The sequence below is a fragment of the Alosa pseudoharengus genome, unplaced genomic scaffold (genome assembly GCF_046254945.1).
Source record: "Alosa pseudoharengus isolate Yale_2024_CS ecotype anadromous, Long Island Sound unplaced genomic scaffold, YU_APseudo_1.1 YU_APseudo_1.1_scf_18, whole genome shotgun sequence".
Taxonomy (NCBI): domain Eukaryota; kingdom Metazoa; phylum Chordata; class Actinopteri; order Clupeiformes; family Clupeidae; genus Alosa; species Alosa pseudoharengus.
The window spans coordinates 29,064,428-29,087,123 of NW_027468650.1; the positions used below are offsets into that span (position 1 = coordinate 29,064,428).

Here is a 22,696-nt window from a genome sequence, read left to right on the forward strand (position 1 = left end):
CAATCATTATTTGATTATCTTGTTCTTAAACAATAGCACAAGTACTTGACATGTTGAATGCCATAAATGTTTTCTTTTGAGACAAGGGGTGCGAGTTTGACAGCCTATCTTGCCGACAGGTATGACTATGCACACTGTGGCCCGAGCGAAGTCAGGCCGAAGCTAATTAATAAAAGAAATAGATAGATCAGAATTTTAACACTGGTTGCATGTGATTGGTATATTCAATTTTAACTTCACCAGAGAGGTCTCGCCTGTGGTAAAAATAAAGTATTAATCCACAGAGAGGCAAAAAGTAACGCACAGGCAAGCCGACCGTACGGTAGTGTACAAAGCTTTATTCACAACGCCGGAGATAAGTTACAAACACACAAGCATCCTAGGCAAGCATGAGAGCAACAAGTCTGTCATAGACAAAGTCTTACTGTTATTTATAGAACTAAACAGGGTATTCTTGATAGATTACGCAAAATAAAGAAAAAAGAGCTGTCATCATAAAGAAAAAAACGAATTAAAAGAAAAGCTGGTACTACTCCAGACTCTCTAAGGCGGTTGACCTCAGAGGTCATGGACAAGAGAATCACTCCAGACTCCCAAGGGAGGTTGACCTTAGAGGTCACATCTAAGAGAAAACCAAAATAACTTATATCCTTGTAATGTCTACATTTCTTTAAAGTGTAGCCAATTGGACAACAACCACCCAGTAGCAATTTAACAGCTAAAGTGTTGTCTAATTACTGAAAAATTTCCCCACACGCCCATTTCAAAGTCCCCGCCTTGACGTAGCTTCCCACTACCTATACTGTATATCGCCTTTCAGTTTGGGTAAGCTACCGTAAAACTCCAAATAATAGCCCGGGCTTTTATTTTCCCAAATCGCCAAACTGCACCGGCTAGTATTAGAGACAGGCGTCTATATGAGACAGGCCTTTAATTCCCTTTACACAAAACTTTTCCTCTGCAAAGATTATCGAATTAATTATTTCAAACACACTGAATGTCTACCTATATGACTAGGCTATCTGATGACAATTACGGATCATCATTCATTTAGTGTTGAGATGTTGTTCATTGAGTGAGATACAGTAAGATCCAAATAGCTGGGATAGCCAGAACAGATGAAACACGTTTTAGTAATCTACAAAGAGATAGTATCACACTGAAAGCTCATATTTTGTCACTAGCAAATAGCCTATATCGGTCCTTTGTCAAATACAGTTGCATTATCAGCCCTGACCAAAACCGTTCAAGAATTATTTATGCAAAAGTGGAACGTGCTTAATGTTTCATTCTCCCTCCTTTTCGGCAGGAATGAAACAGCATGAGAGAGCATGAACCATACTCAGTGTTGGGAGGGTTACTTTCAAAACGTATTCCGTTACAGAATACAGAATACATGCCCAAAAATGTAATTTGTAACGTATTCCGTTACGTTACTCAATCTGAGTAACGTATTCTGAATACTTAGATTACTTCCGCATTGAATTGCATTTTATAAGTGTAGGAATGCGGCCATCAAGGCCTATTCTGGTGTGTTCGTCTGTAAATGGCTGAAGTGTTAGGCCCACATAGCTACCTGATACAACTTTAAAATAGCAAGGTGACCACTAAAACTACAGCAGGCGACTAGGCTAATTAAAACAAACAAAATAAATAGGCTACTTTAAGGGGGTAGCCAGAAATTATAATTAAGATGTGCCGGTGGCATCAACCCAGTACAAGTGAGGGGCGCATATGCAGGTGGAACGCAAATGGCCTGTAAATGTAAACACTATAGGCTACTGTATATCAGGGCTCTCAAAATGAACGTGATCGCGTAATGACAATCAAAAACCGCACGCTAATATGCTAGGCCTACTCGCAAGAATAATTCTTCAGAGGCTGCACCATATAATTCTTTTTAAAACGTAAATGTAGATCTAATTAGAAAAAAAATAATCCATAAATCTATTTTAAGTTAGAATAAAAAACTTAGAATGCAGTGCCTATTTTAGAGATTGGTTTTATTGTAGGCCTAGGTCTAAATCAACACGTGAACTAGGCTTTGTTTATTGATTAGCAAACTGTGTAACCGATTGGTCGAAGTAGCTTGAGCTGTTAATACTTGGGAAAATATCCTTTGAACAGACATCAGGAACCACGATCAGTGAGGAACAGGAGTTACCTCCACTTACTTTAGGCTACTCCTAATTTGCTGTGCAAACAGTCATTTCAGGGTCTCCGATGACGCGTCCATAATGCGTGCTGACTGCGTTTTGATGCTAGTGCAAGACGGCGGGGCTTGGATTTAATCATGTAAACAATTTCATCATAGATTGCACTCTAAAAAACATTGGGTTAAAAACAACCCAATTTCAACCCATCCACTGGGTAAATAGTGGTCGAGCCCAGCACTGAGTTATATTAGCCCCGAAAATTGGGTTGTTCGGTCAACCCAATGAGTTGGGTTGATAGTCTAACCCAAACATTGGGTTATCGTAACAAAACTGTTAGGTTAAACCTACATAATTGTTGGGTAGGCTATCTTATACAACCCAGGATTTATATTATTTTCACTGTCATCTCTGGGTTATGCTGACCTAATTTATGGGTTATTCTAAGTATCTTATTTTTCTCCTTAATCCAATCACTATTAATTTATAATAATTCAAATAAATGTTTGCAAATCATTAATGTTACAATATAATGTTTTAAAATCCATCCAATGGGCAACAATAGCCATGCAATGAAATAAAACAGTTCGACATTTATTTATTTGGCAGTTTATTTTTTGAACAGATAGCTAGAAAAAGCTTGTGATACTTCCATGAAGGCAGGCAGATTCCACCGTCCGTTTTGGGGATCACCCCTGTGAATCAAAGAAAAATATTAATCACTGTTATTTACAGAACTTTATCTCAAGATTTTCATGAACCATTATCATTGAATGATGTTGACAAACATTAAAAATTCACCAGGAGACAAATTAGCGCAACACACTCGGAAACCATGACCACCTATGCAGTTATAATAACTTGTAGTTTCTAGTTCTAGATGCTAACGTTACCGGGTAACGTTATCTAAAAGACTGTCTGATAGTGCTACTACAACCAGAACCCGTCTTCTCTGCTACAACCAAAAACACCCAGTAATGTTAAGTTACATGGCTATAATATGAAGCTACCCTGAATGAATTAATAAGATGTTGTTTGCCATTATTATTACCGTATGTGTGGCTTGTGAAGAGACTAACATTACTTCAACTGTGTTGGCTAATATTAGCTGACAAACGTTAGCTGCAACCATAGTCTAGGCTACAACCACCACAAAGCATATTTAATTAGCATTGATGCTAGCTATATGGTCTGCTAATGTCAACCAGCTTGGTATGCTCATTTTAGTTCGTTGTAAAAGTTAGTTTTGTTTCTGTCAGCAGTTCATACCCAGTGAACAAAGAACTATGTTTTTATGAGTCTGTCTTTGTGTATATTTAACATGAACAGTAATTGTAAGTTAATGTTAGCTAACGTTAGTTAGCATGAATGACACAATTGTTAACCTGTTTGAGGCTGAACGAAATTGGCAGGCAGAATATCCATTCATATCATGAAGGGTAGCTTCTACATCTCTGGGTGGACTTTTAAAATCAGTCATTTTTTAAAAAAAGTTAAAGATACATACCTTACGAAATCGCCTGATTTCCATTGCATGCTGACAGCTGGTGGACTGGACGGTTGGAAGAATAACGATGTTTTTTCGAACTCTCAAATAACTATGCAGCTGTGTTAAAGTCACCCAGGGGCTGGGTAGTGTACTCCACGTCAGGTGGGAGAGAGGAGGGGCGCTGTCCTAAACTATCAACCCAACAAGCTGGGTTACAGAAAATAACCCAACATGAGTAAAAACAACCCCACAAAATGCCCTGACAGCCTCAACCCAACGTTTGGGTTGAGAAAATAACCCAGTATTTTTTAGAGTGTGCTTTCAGGAGCTTCTGGGAAATGGAGTTGCCTTAATTTATTTAGAGAGTGAATAAACTTATGAAACAGAGAAGTATCGTCATGTAATCCATTGATTTCAACAATGTAACTGTATTCTAAATACCAACTATTTAACTTGTAACTGTATCGGAATACAGTTACTCATAATTTGTATTCTGAATACGTAACGCCGGTACATGTATTCCGTTACTCCCCAACACTGACCATACTGTTTCTCCCGTTTTGTATTTGCCAAATTTGACAACAGTCTACATTCAAATCATAGCCTACTTCCAGGCGCACGGGAACATATTTTTGACCAGGGGTGCTGAATAACAAAATCACAAAAAATCATGTATGTCCGACGACCCCAGCATATGATTCGAATTTAGACAGCTAAATACGCCATTTCACCGCCGTGTATGAGTAGGTCTAAGAGTGAGAAGTTTTATAATGCCCTGGGCAGCCACATTCCACTGCAACTATTCGCAGCACTTGCCACTCCGACTCATCAATAAAAACTGTGCGCGCACACACCAGTCCCATAGAAGCGCACTTGACTTTACATCATTAATCTATTTCAGTATAGCCAGATAATGTCCGTAGACGGGCTCTGATATAGCCTAGGTAAATTCCTTTTCTGACTTCTTTCTCTTTATCGCCATGGCATTTAGAATAAAGAATAACGTTCGCGAACCGTTCTGGTTTTGTTGCCAGCATAAAAACAAGCTTACCATCGGCCTATCCGCAAATTAACACAAGGGATGAATTGAACGATGACGAAGTCGGACATATAGGCATAGTTCAGGGAAAAAAAGGTATACAATTTGGAACTCTAGCTTTTCCCCGCCGTAGTCTTTTAATGCCATCTAATCATAACGTGCGCAGTCGCAACGAGATGAGCAGCAACTTGATGCAACATTCTAAAACCTTGCAACTGTGACCAGACATGTGAATGCTATGCGACGGCTTGTAACTACGTGCAACATCTAATTCACACTGATGTAACCTCCTTTCTGTAACGGTTTCGTGTCATTGCGAATCTTTAAACAGACGATCTGACGGGTTTTAGAACATTAGATACAACCCGAAACTAAAAAACAGACCTGGAGACCGGCCTTTAACCCAAACCTGTAGCCACGCCAGGCGTTTAAAAGAGACAGGCGTCTCTTAGGGACTCCAAGGGCGCGGGAAGGGGGGTGCTGAGGGTGCTGCAGCACCCCCTGCTGGCAGGAGATAGATTTGTAAATAATTACTAATTCGCTGTCTGACATTATTTATATTTTTGTATGTGAAATGATGAGTCAAATAACAAAAAAGGGTTATGGATAGGTTCGAATATAGGCTACTAAAAATGAATAGTTATAGAGATCAACATGAACGTGAGTCAGTTACTGTAATAACCGTAGCGTGGTTTCAGCTAGGCCTATGTGATAGCGATCTACGGTTGATATAGGTCTACATATTCTATGCGATTTACACGTTCAACAAAGCATGGATAAGCTGAAAGAAACTTTAATTGTGTTTTACGGTTTTGCTAAATTAATAAATGTATAGCTAGTGAAATCATTTCACTATCCTAGTCGCTAAGATAGAAATTATTAGGACACTTGCTGTTGAGACGACACACTTTAGGCTATTCAGAAATTATTTGCAAGATCATTGCAGCCTGATTATTAGCCTATATTTAAAGCCAAACATCTCAGGTGTGGTTTTGACGATCAGAAAAGTAATTTTCCTTAGCTATACTGAAATAGGCTAATGATGTCAAGTGCGCCTCTGTGGGGTTAGGGTGGGCGAGGTGGCTTTGGATTGCTGTCGCGGAACATTGGAATTTGTGGCTGCCCAGGACTTTTCTAAAACTTCTCTCTATCACCCGCACACCGCGCTAAAATGACGTATTTAGCAGTCAAAATCTGAAACATGTCCAGGAGGGGAGAAATCGTCGGACATCCATTATTTTTGTTATTCAGCACCCCTGGTCAAAAATAGGTTCCCGCGCGCCTGAGGGACTCGGCGATTATTTGAAGTTTTACGGTATGTACTTTTGCAGGTAATCCACTGCGTGGTGCAGTTTGTACACATTGTTTGAGAATACACCAAAATGACTTAGAAAAAACGTAAATACAAGTCAATAGATGAGTGCAGTGTGGCTGCGTTCAAGACAACTCAATTCCATTTGTATTTGAGAGAGAGTGAGTCTATATTTACAGTGTGCTTTCAAGAATACACTAAAGAATAACTTACAGTGGAGAATTAAGCTTCTTGAAAACAAAGATGTAGCAATGTGCAGACTCACAGACCTACCAGCCTAGAGCTTATTTAAACAGACTGCTCCCCATTAGAATGTGCTTGACCAGACAGGGAGAGAGTGGCTACTTATGAAAGGCACTTTCCTGGCTGAACTCACTGTCCTGTCATCTGAGGTGACTAGAGTGGAGACCGAGGATTTGCACACTGCCAAATCACCTTACAAAAAGTTTAATGCACAATGTGTCCACCAGCTTTCATCAGGGGGTATTCCAATACGTGGTTTAGTGACAAACCTGGGTAAGTTAACTCATAGTAAGTTTTAAACCTGAGCTGTATGGCTTCATTCTCCTAACAAAACAATGCCAATGGGCTCTTTTTGTAGGTTTACCACTTACTCTGAGTTAACTTACCCAGGTTTGACACTAAACCAAGTACTTGGAATACCCCCCAGGTGTTTGGACAAATGCACTTTTTACTTCAGCTTGAATAAGGCCACCAGCTGAAACGTGTATTAATCTTTTTGCAACAGCATTTGATGGTGGGCAGACCCTCTGTCTTCGTTCATTCACCTCAGAAGGCATGAGCGAGTAAGTTCAGCCAGGATTCAAAATGCCTTTGATATGATTCTGTACTTATTTTTGCTCCAGCACCTGTGTGTGGGATGTGTGTGCTTTCTTCCCCCTCCTCATATCCCTCACAGAGCTTGCGTGTCACTCTGCTAGTATCAGATCCACTGGAGTTGAGAGCTTGTGTCCTCTGTCTTCACAGCTGCCCAGCTTCCCCCGTACGTTCCAGTGGCCTGCACCCTGCTGTATCTGCTCACCTGGTGTTTGGAGATCAGAAGTGTTCCGAAGAAGGTATGATTTGGTTTGAAATGACCATCTTTAATAATGGCTCTCACTGCATCAAAAAAAGAACTATGCCTGTGCCCAATGTGGATGTCTAAATATAAAATGTAGTGCTCTGAATGTACGGCTTGTCCCATATGGTGTGTGTGTGTGTGTGTTTGTAAAAGAGAGTTCCCGCTCATGAAGCTCTTTATGGAACTTATGAATTGTTTCCACACTGTTAACAGTTTTTCACAACTGCTGAAACACTAAACCCCATTCTCTGAACCAAATGCTCAGTTGCCTGAACAAAAACTCAAAACACATTCTCATGCAATAAAACTAATTTTGCACTGTGATACACTTGTAATGCATAATGTTAAAAGGTAAACAAGAAAACACAGATGTCATATGTTAAACACGACTCAAAATTGATCACACTTTCAAATGATATGACAACCAATATATAAGCAAGTTCAGAGTGTAAACAGGTTGCTGAACAGTGCAGGCTCGTATCAACAATGCACAGAAACTAGTGAGGCAATAGAGTGCATTGAAGGCTGTAGATTGTAATGTACTTCTCATTTGCAGTACTGAAATGCCTGTCTTTTGCCAGTATGACATTTTTCACAATTACTAAAACACATTTTTTAAAAACCTGCCACCCTTTTCTCAAAACTGTAAACACAAACCCCCATTCTCAATACTTCACTGAGGTATAGGGCTGTAACGATACACCAACCTCTCGATTCGGTTTGTATCACGATTTTTGACCCACGGTTCGATACGAATATCGATTTTTCTTTTTTTTTTTTTTTTTTGGGGGGGGGGGCTAGACATTTTATTAAATAACATTTTAATATCCTCCCTTAGAACACCAGAGGATTACAATATAATATATCTATTATTTTATATCCTGATATAAAAATATTTTTCTGAATGACTGATATTTATGACAGCACACTTTATGCAGATTAGCCTATAGCCTAGGCCTACTATTTTTTATTACAACTCTACCTCTTTAATTCAGCTGTCTGGTTGAAGCCTGGAAATATTGTAAACAAAGTAGCATATAGCTTAGCCTATCATAGTCTACTGATTGGACTGTTCAGTTTCCCCATGTGTGTTTAAGTTTCAAGGTAATAGGCTACTTGTTCTACTTGGGACAGGCCCTTTTGGGAAACGTTGGTATTGAGATGATCAGTCAACTTCAATGCAAGAGTTTTAAACAAATATGTGCAGCATGCTAATGATGCTAAGCGGATTTAATAGTAATTTAGCTAGTCGTCTATGCGTCCTTGCGTTCACTATAGGGCTTATTCGCAAACACCGCCGCGGCCATATTGTTGATATGACATTCCAGTTCTATAGGCTATATTCTATGTGACAATCGCTTATTATCGATTATTGTCAACTGTAAATTACCCCGATATTTATTTATAGCCTAACTGTCTTGTTCATACATCGGCACACGTCGCAGCTGAAGGGGACAAGCGTTCAAGTCGCCTGAGTCAAGGTCGGCGAACTTGTATTTGTTCCACCAACGACATCGTCTAACATTGCCATGATCGCAGAGAATAAAGTTGCATCTCATTGGACTGCAATTGTATCTTGCGTTTGCCTGTTGCTCACAACCTGCAGCCAAGGACTTTGCTAAAGTAGGCCTAGTTTAAAGTGGGTTAGCCAGTGATCGTTTTTGTCTGATAACTTCTACAGGAGGATCTATGATGCAACTACATGTCTGGCAGAAAGGCCTAACATATTCTCTGTAACATTTCCAAAATCCAAGTGAACAAAACACTATACAAATCAGAAGTATCTACTGATATCTTTCTCCGCTGAGTTTGTTCCTACTATCTGCCACTTGCCGTTCCACTAAGACAAGCTGAAAAGGGCGCATCATGAATAAATATATTAGCCTTTAGGCTACTGTAAACGTTGGCTAACATTGCCTACCTAGCAATGCTATCTATGCAAATGCAATTATGTCCAAAGGTAATCTATGGTAGGCGACTACATCAGGCTACTGCTGATCTCTCCGCATTGCATAGGGGCAGCTGTCTGCGCTGTCTAAAACGTATTTAACTTAAGCCCACAGAGGACAATATAATATAGTATTAATAATACAAATATAATAATGGCGATGTGAGGAGTTGGCTGTAAGTTTAGCCTAGGCTATTTATCCTATGTAGCCACAAGTCTCTCCTGCGCTGACTACTTCTCAGTCTCATTCTCTTCTCGTTTTCTGACCATGTCAACATTGAGCAACGAAAATAAGGGAGATTTTCCGGGTTACTCACCCAAAATACAGGGGCATTTCAACATTCGTCTTTCTGTTGCTATCCCTCTGCTGAGAGCAAGAAGTCGTAGGCCTACTACAAAACTGCTGCACTAATTAAACGAGGTGTGAAGCTAAGCTAGAGATTGGCATCAAATCGTGCTCTCTCCCACACTGTTCTGATCACTCTCAAGCAAAACGATGCTTTAAAAACATATTTTCGCTGGAAGGGCAGGGGGTACAGGACAACAGTAAAGAGACGGCCAAGTCCGATGGGGCTAATGTTATGAAAGTAATAAAATATGGGATATTTTACGGGAAAATATTAAAACAGGAAGACAGCTGGGAAAAAGTTGACAGGTAGGCTATGTTTCTGACAGTGGGTGAATCTAGAGCTATTTGCTGTTAGAACGGCCTGTATTGCTGTTGTTAGAACGGCCTGCCCTGTAGCCTAGGCCTATTGCACAACATAGGCCTACCATCACGTTAAATTTTGTACAAATAAATAAATAGCCTACAGCGATCATACCGGCGCTGTCGCGCTTGTCAATTGACAGCTGCATTAAATAGACCTACCTATGCATTTTCTATATCAACAAAATGGCCGCTGCGAACGTTATTACCTGATTATTACGTAGATCGAATAAGCCTAATTGTGAATGTTTTATTTAAGTCGCGCGTGTTCATTGAGCAGGAGAGGGAGGGAGAGTGAGAGGGAGGGAGCGCGAGAGAGAGCGGGGCAAGGAGAGGGGGTTTACTTCTATACTGTTTGGTAAAGTTGCACACATAGTCTACAATGAAAGCAAGGAGAGGTATGAAATGATTATTTATTTATTTATTTGTTTTTGGACAACGTAGGCTAGGCTACCGATAAGTAAAGCGGGAGTTGTGGGTTGCTTTTGCGGCCGCATAAGCTGCAAAGCACTGCGTGAAACACTAGAAAGGGTGTGTCGCGATTCTGCCTTTTCACACCGCGACACAGTATCGTGGATATGAATGTCGCGATTTCGGTTTCGGTTTCGAATTGTAAATCGTTACAGCCCTACTGAGGTATGAAATGCAAAATGCATTTACTGAATTGTAAACAATGAATGTTTCTCCTGTGGCTATGTGCCCTGCCCTGAACACTGTGTTTTCCATTTTTTTGATATAGTGTGTAATGACTGAAGTATTCAAATTTTTTCATTCTCATGATGTAGTGTGTAATGACAGAAGTATTTTCATTTTGACTGCTTTGTGAATGATCTGAAGACATTGTTTGGTTTTGAGCACAGGTACAACTGTTTTGAGGCGATTGTTCAGTTTTGCAGAGGTTTTGTGAATCTAGTTTGAGATTGAGGGTTTGTGTTTAGAGTATTGATAAACGGGTGAAAGGTTTCAAAAAATGTGCTTTAGCAATTGTGAAAAATGAGTTGATATCCATGCTTATGCTCCATCTGTGTCTCCCCGGTCCCTGTACCCCCCAGGCCTTCCTGAGGGCGCTAGTGGAGTGCACCAGCGCAGCCCCTGAGAAGAGACGCCTGCAGGAGCTGTGCAGCAAGCAAGGCACGGCCGACTACAACCGCTTCATCAGGGACACCAGCTTCTGTCTGCTGGACCTCCTGCTAGCCTTCCCATCATGTCATCCGCCTCTGAGCCTACTCATAGGTCAGTGAGATTACAGCACGATTGGCATCCAGAGTGAATATAACACTCAGTTACACAATTATAGCCTGTTCTTGAGAACTTGACAAAGAATGAAACCTAAGGTCAAATGAAACTCAAAACAGATAACATGAATTATAATAAAAAAAAGTGGGTCCTTAGTTAGGGACATTACTTCAGGGAGGAATTATGTGTAGCGTTCATTCTGGAAATATGACTGATGTTTAAAGTCCCCAAAAACATCAAGTATAACTGCAACATGTTGTCATACCACTAGGGGGCAATAAACATCTGGAAATGAAAGATTGAATTTGAAGGCTCAGAATCCAATGCAGGAGAATAACTTTTGTGTGTGTAAACACATTTGTATCTATTGGTTACTCTCCTATAACTCTGAATGTTGACAAAGAGACCTCTAAAGGGAAAGCCTTTCATATTTTGCATGACAGGTTCTTTTTGTATGCGTTTGTGGTCCTGAAAAATGCTGCGTTAAGAGCATCTCCAATGTCAGAGTTATTTTTGGGTCTGCTGAGCAGTGACCCTCTCTGGGCTGAGGAGAGTTGAGGGTCATGATGAAAATTGGCAATCATTTCCCCAAATCTGCAAAATATGCAAAGCAGAGTCTGGTGGAGCAGCTGTCTCTAATAGCCCATAGCAGTGTTGGACCCTGAGGGAAAGGTGCATTCCTGCACAAGTTCAGCACATCATGCACTCAGATGACTGATGCAGACATAGTCTGTGTCCCAAAGGCTATGCTTTCTATGCATGAATACCTGTTCACATGCTAACTATAGTGGCAGTTATGTAAACATCAGTAGATATTATGAATATAATTAGGCAGGTGTTATAGAAAAATATGTGTTGTATTAATACACAGTCAGGAAGAGCTTTTGTAAAAAATTCTGGAGGTATTTGTATATCTAAAAATATTTTGTTCATAACCACACTAGAGTGGTGGTTTCCATTTAAGATGGAAAAAATAAGCCAGAGAAATAAAGGTAATCCATTGAAAAGATGAAATGAAGAAGGGGAGTAGAGAAGGAAGCTTTAAAAGCAAAAAAAAAATGTTTGGCTAAGAGTTTGAACACCTGTAAAATAGTTTATTTTGTTGTTGAGCTGCTGTAAGAAGCAGCCTGCCATTTTAATGTCACTTTTTGACAGCAAGAAGACAACCCCTTTATTACTGCGGTTCATGCGCTGCTTTATTCCAACACGCTGAGCGTGATGTCATTCAGCCTCTCCCTGTCTCCCCGCGCCCCCTCACTGAGGCAGTGAAATTAATGGAGCTTGTTGTAGACTCCATGACTGACACTAAGGACATGTTCAGTGCATATGGATGGTCTGAGACTCTTGTTGCATGGTCAGCATGCCATCTGCCACAGCGCAGGTTCCATCCTAAATCAAATGGAAGTGTCTTGATTGAATTCTCAAACGGCTTGAATGGCTCGTTGATCATGATTAGTTGCATCGTTCTCTCTCTATCTCTCTTTTTCTCTCTTGCTCTCTCTCAATCACTCACTCACTCACTGTGCCTCTTTCTCTCTCTATCTCTCTCTTTCTCTTTCTCTCTTTCTCTCTCTCTCTCTCTCTCACACACACACACACACACACATTCTCACACACACACACACACACACACACACACACACACACGCCTGTCACAATAGCTATTTTTGTTGAACGAGATATTGTCTCAGAAAATATTGTGAAAAACAATGTTATTGTCATTTTAGTCCATCTTATGCTATTAATATAGCCTTTTTATTAATATAGTCCATCTTAAGTTTTTAATATAGCATTTTTGTTAATATAGCCTTTTCTATTGATATAGCCTTTTTATTATAGCCTAATGTTAATGTAAGCACATAATAATGCGTAAATAAGTACAAGGCCCCTCTACCTGCAGCTTTGCTTGTGCTCTAGTCCTAGCTAAGAGAACTGGATGGTGTAGTGATGTTTCAGATGAACTTTAAAGTTAGTTGTATTGTCTATTGTTTAAGACAAAGTCAGAGAAAAACACATATGCTATTCATGAAAATAAAGTGGATACTTCTGAGAACTCTGGGGTCACATTTGGGGACCATGATAATTATGTAATCGCGATCTGCAAAAGTTATCGTGACACACACGCACACACACACTTCACTTGTCTCTTGCTTTATTGTATAGAGATAAAAAATATATACATTTTTAAATGAATATTGATATAGATTTATGAAAAATAACTGGCATGCTGGTGATATACAGACAACCGATATCCTGACATGCATATAAAAATTTAAATTCTCACCTATTTCAGATGCTGTAAATATACAACATAATAGTTTGGCCAGTTCCTTTTCTGTTTGGAAGAGAGATGAGACACAGAGGGAGGTTGTGCACTCAGCTAGCGATAGAGGTAGCCCCTGTCCCTCTGGTGGGGGAATTTTAGAAACAGGGGATTTGGGCTAGTGAATTAATGAGTGCACACCACACAAGAAAAAGTGACGCTAGCGAAGAAGAGAAATGGACTACTCGCTCACAGAGGGAATTGAATACTACGTGAATGGTTCAGGACTCGTACTCAACATGAATATATGTACTGTATGTATACGTATATATGTACTGTATGTATACGTATATGAAGTGTGCCTAGTCTATTGTAACCACTGTGTTGTGTGCTGGGTTCGTTTTTTTCTCCTCCTCATGCAGAACACTTGCCGAAGCTGCAGCCAAGGTCCTACTCAGCAGCGAGGTAAAATGTTTTCTGTTACATTTGCTGCATCAACACTTTGTTTTCTAATGAAAAATCCCCCCTGAAGGTTTTCCCTGCTGAGACTCATTTATATGCCACAGTCTCTTATGGTTACGGTCCACAATGCACTCCTGCACAGGAAAAGATTTCATAGTTTTAGTTTCAGACTGTGATGCATATGTTTAGTGCTGGAAGCACACACTAAGCATGAAAATGACCAAATTCGAGGTGGAGCAGGGCTGTTTTTTTTTTCTCCAGTATTCTCATTGGCCTACTGACCTTGGTTGCAATCTGTTCAATATATAGAGTATGATGAACATATACGATTATCAGAGGCCATAAATGCATTAAGACTTAAATTATTAATGGTGTGGCCAGCAGGGGTCCCTAGAGAGCTGATGTTGCAACCAGCAGACAGTGTACCAAATATAAAGCTGATGTAAACTAACAGCATCTATTTGTACATAGATTTTACTACCAGAACAAACTGTGTGTATGTGTGTCCTAAAGGCCTACTGAATGTGATGAAATGATATGTTATGCCATAAAATATCTGCTTAGCCTTAGGGTTTTTTTCTCTATTATGCATATAACATGTTTTTATGTCTAGGAAAGAGAACAAACCAACACACACACACACACACACACACACACACAGACAGCAACCAGACCTGTTGTCTCATGTGTCCCAGAGTCTCTTACTTGTAATGCATAGTAGGGATTGTACAATGATTGAACTCTAGGTTATAAAATAATAAAGTTCTCATGAAAAGTGTTTGTATTCATGGGATTAATGAAGACAAAAGTAAGCAAAAGTAACAGTTTGTGTTGGTCTCACTGCAACTGCCATTGCATAATTCATACCTATCGGTGACAGCAACGGAACATCTCTCTCTTGCCCACCCCTCTCCCCCTCCGTCTCAGCTCCAGCCAGAGGCATCCAGGCAAGCTGCACTTTGTGTTCAACATCGTAGAGTTCCCAGCATGCCCTGAGAGACTGGTGGCCAGGAGAGGTGTGTGCACGGGCTGGCTGTCCGGCCTGGTCTCCCCCATCCTCCAGTCCGACAGTGCCATGCAGGGCCCAGTAGAAACCACCGTTAGTGCCTCACCGCCTATGGTTAGTATAAGAAGCTGTACATCCACATTATAACTCATAGGGCATTACTGCTCACTATGAATAGAGCTCACTAGGAGTAGGAACATTCTTTGCATCCCCTGCAGCCTGCTTTTCTGAATGTGCTTTCTCTCCATACTTACTATTATCTCAGCAAGCAACCCTTGTTCATTGTAGTGGTGCATCAGGGGGGCAAAAACTTAACTGCATGCCTTTTCTGTTTGTCTGTTTGTGTGTGTGTGTGTGTGTGTGTGTTACCCTAGATACACGTGGGTCTGCGTCCAGGTAACACTTTCCGCCTGCCCTCTGACCTCTCCGTTCCCATGGTAATGGTGGGTCCTGGCACAGGGGTGGCTCCCTTCATCGGCTTCCTCCAGCAAAGGTGAGGGTGCAAGGGTAGACTGGTGTCAATCATCAAGTTATAATAAGTAGCTTGTTGCAGACTTTTATTTTTCTGTTGATAAAAGATAGATAGAAGAAAAATACGTAATAATAATAATAATAATAAGTAAGAAACAATGAAATGGAAACAATGAAAGGTTGTTCTAAACTTCTGACTTTCATGGGAAAACAGTGCCAAAAAGTTAAAAAGTCCTGAAACTCAGATTTATCATAATGTCTCACAGTGTGTTGTTCACTTCTCTGACATTCCAAGTCCGTGCAGGTATGGAAATGCCCTTTGAAGCCTTGCTTCTTGATTATGACTGTTCCAAGCCATTACGAGGCGAAGCGAGCATGCGAGCGAGTGGGGTTGAGGGAGCACGATCGATTTGACTGGGAGGGGAAAAAAAGGGGGGAAGGCAAAGCGAGCGCGAGAGCGACGCGGCCGCTGTTTTTCACGAGCGCAAATCATAAATCATGCGAGTTAAATGCCGGGGAGGCAGAAATGCGCTATTGACCGGCCGCCTCCCACATCATCAGCGCAACCTGCCAGAGCTCCCACAGACCCCTGCATCTGATTGGCCGGGGGTGGAGGCGGAGGTGGGCTGTGTGAAATATGCGGGGGGGGGGGGGGGGGGGGTGAACGAGGCGGAGGAGCTATTCACTGAGGCCCCTGTCAAATTTGAGAGGATGATTCAGAGGCCCAGGGCCCTGAGGCACAGGGGCTCAAGCCAGGCAGGGGCAGCCGCATATGAATGAAGCTGTCCGCATCCGCAGACGCAGATGTCCATCTGGATGACGGGCGGTGGACATGCCACAGAGAGGGGGAGGGGGAGGGAGTTATGACCCACGTACCTCTTTTACCTTCCTCTCCCTTGGAGAGAGGGAAAGAAGAGGAGAAGGAGGAGAGATACATGAATCAGAGAGAGAGAGAGGGGGTGGGTGCATAGAGAGGAGGAGGAATAGCTGATGGGTTTGCATTGCCATGAATGTGATACCTGTACACATTCATTGCAATGCAAATACACATACCTGTACAGCATATATATACTTGGATGAGAGAGAGACAGAGGGAAGAAGAGGAAGAGAGATGCATGGAGCTGAAAGAGCAAGAGAAGACCGAAAAAAACAACACACACAGACAACATACAAGGATCTTGATTCATTCTTTCCTTCTACCAACTTTCTCTCAAACACCCCCCCACCCCCATACACACACATACTGTAAGCACTCTCTCTGTCTTTCTGTCTCTCTATGTCTCTCTCTCTCTCACTCACACACACACATAAGACACCACAGATGGTGCCATGGTACTAATCAGTGGGGCTTGTGTCAAACCTGAATGGCGAGTTGATGTAGATGAATGTCTGTGGCTCTATATGGATTATGGGGGGGGGGGGAAGAGAAGTGCAGCACAGAGCAATGGAGGGAGGAAATGTGGGATGGAGTGAGTGAGCTATGGAGACGGAATGAGAGACTGATCGAGAGAGTTAGACAGAACGTAGTTCAGGGATAGATTTGGAGAGAGGGAGGGAGGGAGAGTGAGCGCGAGCACCTGTGTGCTGTGACAGCCCTGATGAATGGGCCACGTCAGGCGCTGACAAAGTTGCGTGGCGCCACTGCAGCTTCCAAACTGTCAAGGTCATGGCAGCGGTCCGACAGTCGCTGCCGAATTGTTCCGTCGGCCCGGAGTGCTGGAAACTGGTTTTAATCACAGCGGCTCCGCCCCGCGCCGGACAGCAACACAACAACACCGTCACTGGTCACACAGAGGACCATGGCTCTAGAATCACTATGAGTCTTGCTCCTCCTCTGTGATTGTAATTTATGCCCAGTTAAAAATAAAAATAATAACAGTCCACCATGTCAGTGTGCTGCATACATTAAAGATACATATTCATCCGTCAGCTTGCAAACTACCACTGTGGCCACAGAAGAGTGTTGCTCCTGTACCTCCAGCTTTCGAGTGTGTCTTCTTGGAAGATAAAAAAAAAAAAACATTTTGAAGTTGTTTATTTCTCAAAAGCAGGCCACTAACCCCCCAGAGGGCTAGGAGGAGGTTTCAGGCCGGATGCCTGCCGTTCCCACCCCTGTTTCTTCTAGCTGGCTGGATCTCAGCAGCATCTCACTGGGGTGCGGTGTCTGTATGTGGGAGGTGCACATGGGCCTTCAACTTGAGATTCTGCCAGCGGTGCTGCCTCCAGTGCACTGCTTTTGATCAGACTGGTTAAAGATAACAATCGCTGTTCTGTCAGCAGGATGCTGCCGGGGTCACGCAGAAATGAATGATTTCTTTGAAGGAGCAAACAGCGAGAGACCTTCAGTCAGGTCAGTTAGTGAGTCAGTCAGGACCTACGCATCTTACCTGCCTACATGCATGGCTGCCGAAGAGAGGAAACCTTAAGATGGAAACCTGAAATGAAAGATTGTTAAAGGCCACCAACAATAAACCTGTTCTGTCACACGCACAAACATTTCAAGGTTGAAGATGCTGGAAAAGTCAGGCACAGCTCACAGCACAATGTGGTAAGTGTAGCCATGCAGTATTTTCAGCACTCAGTACGGTAGTAGCAGAGACGGTTGATAAAGCGAGACGATTCATAAGAGGGTAAATTCTGGCACGTTGTGACGTGGGGTTCGAAGCTGTCACGCCCATGAGTCTAGCGGGAGGTCCAGTGTCTATGTATTCCTATGGGAGAAATGAACATTTTCACGGAATATGACCAATCCCTTAGCCCTACATTCAGCAATGTAAGTTTTGAACCCATTTTCTAGAAGCCACATGTCTCCCTAACATTCCGACATTGAAATTGTATTTTCCAACGAAACAAATAAAGACAAAAATAGCTTTGTTCGTGATCTGTCACTGTCTCCTCAAAGCTCTGGTGCACAGCCACCTGTTCTCAGAGGCTCTAGACTCAGAGATGGTTGATAAACTAACCTAACATATTTTTTGCTAGAACTAGTAGACTACCACAAAGTTGCTGAACATATGTTATTTCAGGTTTGTTTTCAACAATATATAAGTTTAACCAAAGTTCTTAGCTGCTAGCTAGCTAGCGAACATTCCCATTCACTTTCCGTTTACTATGCTAACGTTAGCTAGCTAGCTAGCTAGCTAGCTCGGTTAACGGGGCAAAATAAAATTATTCATTCCGTGTCCGAAAGAGTGTTTTATTGGCATCACACACAAACAATGACTGTAAAATAGTATACAAAACTATATGTATATGTTATTATTGCTTATTCAGAGAAAAGTTTATGTTTTGACACGCCTATTTAGGAGTCCGGAACTAGTGCCATTTCGTTCCATTGGTGAATCGTCTTATGATTCATCTTAGTTAACTATAGAATCTTTGGTAGTAGTTTATCAGTGCTCTGAAGGTACGCAGTGTACGAGTGCCCAGGATGGCACTGACGGGCGATGCCAATGTGCGGAGAGGCAGCCTCATTCCAAGCCAAACCCAGGACGGTGGGAGAGGGTCGATGGCGAGGCGATTCCTTTCCAATACTGCCATTCTGTGGAAGGGTTCACTGTTTGTCACTCGTCAGAGGAGGCGTAGAACACATCCAGCCAAGAGGCAAGGTCTTCTCATGGCCAAACAGAACCTATGATTGAGCCCTGTGTGCATGTGTTTAAAGGGTTATATTTTACAGGGTGCAGCTGGCTCCAAGCTATTTGTATTCAGTATGGAGTCACTTATGGTGTATGTGTGTGTGTGTGTCTGTGTGTGTGTGTGTGTGTGTGCGTGTGTGTGCCCGTCTGTGCCACAGTGGGCGGTATAGCAAAATGGAATCCAGGTTTTTCATATTGGTATTGATCCCTTCAGGGCTAAAGCTGAAGGCCATTTCCAGATTGGATGCTAGGCTTCCAGATGCTAATGGTGCTGCTGCGTGCAGAGCCAGTGTCAGACACCAATAGAGCCGATGCCAGAGCCGGTAGAGCACAGCTCAGATCATGCTGCTGAACAGCCCTTTCTTGTTGTTGGCTCTGTGGTCACTGTCAGGGATTTCACATGTAGGGAATAGGATGTGACACACAGACCTTAGCCAATAAGACAGACACTGTGGGATACTTAGTCCAGATCTCTCCAGGAACTGTCCAGAAACTGTATGGAAAGCGATTGAATGCTATAGGCACATCAATAAAGTGCCCTTTTTTTCTTTCTGGTAATCAGAGGCTTATGCCGATTCCCAAATGCTAAAGGGAAACTGTCAGCCTAAAATAGACACTGCATGGATTTGACATAGGAACTTTAAGGGGAAGAAACCTCTACAGACTAGCTAGAGGAACAGTAGAAAGATGAATCATATTCAACCAAAGATTGTAAGCTAGATTATCAATACTCCAAATTCTATCAGTATCGATTATTGAAAGTTCACCTTTAGCAGGGAGAAACTTAGAGCAATTCGATTCTCAAGCATTCTCAAATGTCTTTGTAACAGTAGCCTGAGGATACAGTAGCTCTGCAGTGAATAAACCTCTCTATGACAGCTCAAGAGATGTGCTAGCGACAGATGCTAGCACCCATGGGTTTTTAACCTTCCTGTTAGCTCGTCTGCCACCCAGTGCGAGATGCAGCAATTTCACAGGTTCGAGCTCTGGCCAGTGCAGACCTGAACACTTCTGTCAGCATAATGCAGATTGCATAATATCTGGGCAAAGACTGGGTAGATATGATGGACTGGGTCAGTTTTAAGACCATGCTGTGGTGTTCTAGATGATTCCAGGTCCAAAGCTCTGTCTCTGCTCTGCTGATGCCCTTTCTCTCCCTCTCTCTCTCTCTCTGGTGAATTAACAGCTGAGAGTGTGATGAGTTGGTGTATGATATCCAGGGATCGAAAGAACAGATTGCAAACACCAGACTAGTTGCTGAGTCCTTGGTGGTCACTGTGTGTGCGTGTGTGTGTGTGGTGTAGAGTGGTGTGTGGGTGTGTGTGTGTGTGTTGTGGCTCGTCAATATGCTAATTGCAATTAGAGAGAGCAATCTGTGCTCTCATCAAACCGGATTAGTATGGGCTTCTGTCAGACCCCTATCAGACATACACTCTCAAAGGCCAGTTATTATTGGTGTCCGTGATTAGAGGAGAGTTCCTCTGTCTTTTGTTCCCGAGTTGAAGAAAATCTGCGGAATTTGATTTAACTTCGCTGATGCGCCAATTTGATTTAGCATCTCATGTAGGAGATTTGGAGCAAGAAGTGTCGGGCTTTGGCTTTGTGTGTGTACGTGTGTGTGTTTGTTTGTGTGTGTGTGTGTGTGTGTGTGTGTAAGTGACTGAGTGATTGAGGTGAGTGAGTGAGTCTGATGTTGCGGCCAGTGCAAACTCATCACAGGGTCAGAGGTTGGCTTGTACCAATAGCATATCGGGTCAGTCCCATCCTGCACTCTGATCAGAGCCGAGCTGGCACCTCAAACAGGTGTGTCATTCCGATAGCGGACAGCACTCCGCCTGCCCACACATCCACTTCCGAGATCTGGGATCCCCGCCAGGCATGGAAAATCACATTAATTGAATCCATCCACACAGGCTTTAGGTGTGGAGCTTGCCTGGTTGAAGGCATTACTCCGTTTTCTTAAGTTTGCCGGGAAAAGTAATCAAGTGTAATCTCCAGAGTGTGAGCATCCACAGCGCGGCCCGTTGGTGTACATTTCGGTGCATTTGTGAATTACATTTGTGAATTACTGGTTTTCACTGTTAAAATAGCCTATTTCTAGTGATATGCGTTTCAAATCATTTGGGAAAAGGCTGCTGCTGTCAGGAAAATATTTCTATGCATCCTGCTGTGTGTGTGTGTCCCTCTTTCATTTACCTGTCCATTTGTCTTTCAGGGAGAAGGAGAGGGTGAATAATCCAGACTGTTGTTTTGGGGAAACATGGCTATTCTTTGGCTGCCGCCACAAAGATCGAGACTTTCTCTTCAGGTGTGTGAATCTAAATCATCTCTCAGTTGACTCACACACTGACAATTCCTAAAGAGTACCACCAACACATTGACACTTACACCCTAACACACACACACACACACAAATGAATTGCATGTGATCACTTTGTTCTCTCTACACTCTGGACCTCCTTGAGTGTAGATGACAAACAGCAGCGGGCCGTGCTGGTGGCGTTCCCTCATGTGAGAAGCATGTAGAGGGCCCCCCTGGCACCCTCGCTCCCCCGGCCCCTCTCACAGCACCAGCCCGTCCTTGAAGCTGATGATGGAGATGACCATGAAATTAAAGCGCTCCCCTCGGAGAACGTGGCGCACACACACACACACACATAGAACAGGCACATGCACACACACATGAAACAAGCACAGACACACACACACACACAAAACAAGACATTCCATGCGGTGATGTGGCGCTGGGCGGCTCTGGGCCCATAACTCACCTCGGCGCAGGACTGAGTAATGACACGACTACACGGGCAGTGGGCAGGAGGGGTGGGGCGGGGGCCGCGCGCTACACGCTAATCCACCGACACCAGCAAGTTATCATCCGCACGCCTCATGATTCAAGGCCAGGTCCCAGGCCCCCCGCTGCAGCTGTTCGTCCTGCCCACGTGCATGGAGGGAAGGGAAGACATGTTTGGAATGGGGGACGGGGGGGGGGGTTATTGTTTAGGGGTTTGAGCTCCCTTGCAAGGGGAGCTGGTTACTTTATTTCATGCTGTTTTTATCGGGCTTGGATTTTTGGTCTTTGACAGTGTTTTTTTTTCTTCTTCACTTTTATGTGTGTGTGTGTGTGGGGGGGGTGGGGGGGTCAAAGAAGGACTGCCTTGTATCTACAGCACACAGGCTTAAAAGAGGAATGCAAGAACATTTTAGTCTTTGATGTTACGAAAGAAAGAAAAACAGTCCGCCCATTTTTTGACGGGTAAAATTCTTCACTCACAGCCAACCCGGGAAGACAACAGGTCATAATTCCTAATCTGACTCAACACTTAACATATGTGTGTGAGGTTGGGGGAGGGTGTGTGTGTGGGGGGGGGGATCCATCTACTCTGTGTCAGTAAAACACAAACAGACATTCAAAGCCTTTCTGCTGCCAGATCTTCTTTGCTGCTCCGTGCTCAGATGGAAGGGTGGGGCACCTGAAGGAGTGGAAGAGGCGCTTTGGGGAGCTGCAGCAGAGTGCAGACATTTTGTCAAGGAGTGCTGCGGATCACTTGATGTTGTTTTGTGTGTAAATATCCAACCGTAAATAAATACCCATACCGTTTGAGCCAAGCACACAAGCACTAAACAGGGAACTCAAGAAAAGACTGGGCCCCTCACATCGCATACCCAGTAAACTTTCATTTGAATGATTAGCCCTGGACTCCATGAGACAACAGAAGCAGGTGTGTGTATGTGTGTGTGCACCACAAACTCATAAACAGTTCTATAATTGAAACTCGCAAACACCACTTTGCTTCAGCTCAGCTTGATTACTTCTGCAAGCTTCAGTAGGAACAGGGAGGGAGCAAATGCTCCTTGGCAAAGCTTGGCAAATGCTCCTCTTGCTCCC

The 22,696-nt window shown here is 42.8% G+C and overlaps 1 protein-coding gene and 1 long non-coding RNA gene across 3 annotated transcripts in view; one reads left to right on the top strand and one right to left on the bottom strand.

The window, feature by feature from the left end:
• The window catches only part of mtrr (5-methyltetrahydrofolate-homocysteine methyltransferase reductase), a 30,284-nt gene that overhangs the window by 3,724 nt on the left and 3,864 nt on the right, over positions 1 to 22,696 (top strand). For both annotated transcript variants that reach the window (XM_076290833.1, XM_076290832.1), the window contains 6 exons: positions 6,981 to 7,069; positions 10,784 to 10,964; positions 13,653 to 13,695; positions 14,620 to 14,812; positions 15,073 to 15,191; positions 21,023 to 21,115. In XM_076290833.1, the coding sequence (XP_076146948.1) occupies positions 6,981 to 7,069; positions 10,784 to 10,964; positions 13,653 to 13,695; positions 14,620 to 14,812; positions 15,073 to 15,191; positions 21,023 to 21,115 (718 nt within the window). The remainder of the gene's footprint in view (positions 1 to 6,980; positions 7,070 to 10,783; positions 10,965 to 13,652; positions 13,696 to 14,619; positions 14,813 to 15,072; positions 15,192 to 21,022; positions 21,116 to 22,696) is intronic.
• LOC143131742 (uncharacterized) lies at positions 2,735 to 3,954 on the bottom strand. Its single transcript, XR_012988200.1, has 2 exons — positions 3,661 to 3,954; positions 2,735 to 2,848 (listed from the first exon to the last, which is right to left on the bottom strand). It is a non-coding gene; the product is annotated as an uncharacterized LOC143131742 (long non-coding RNA).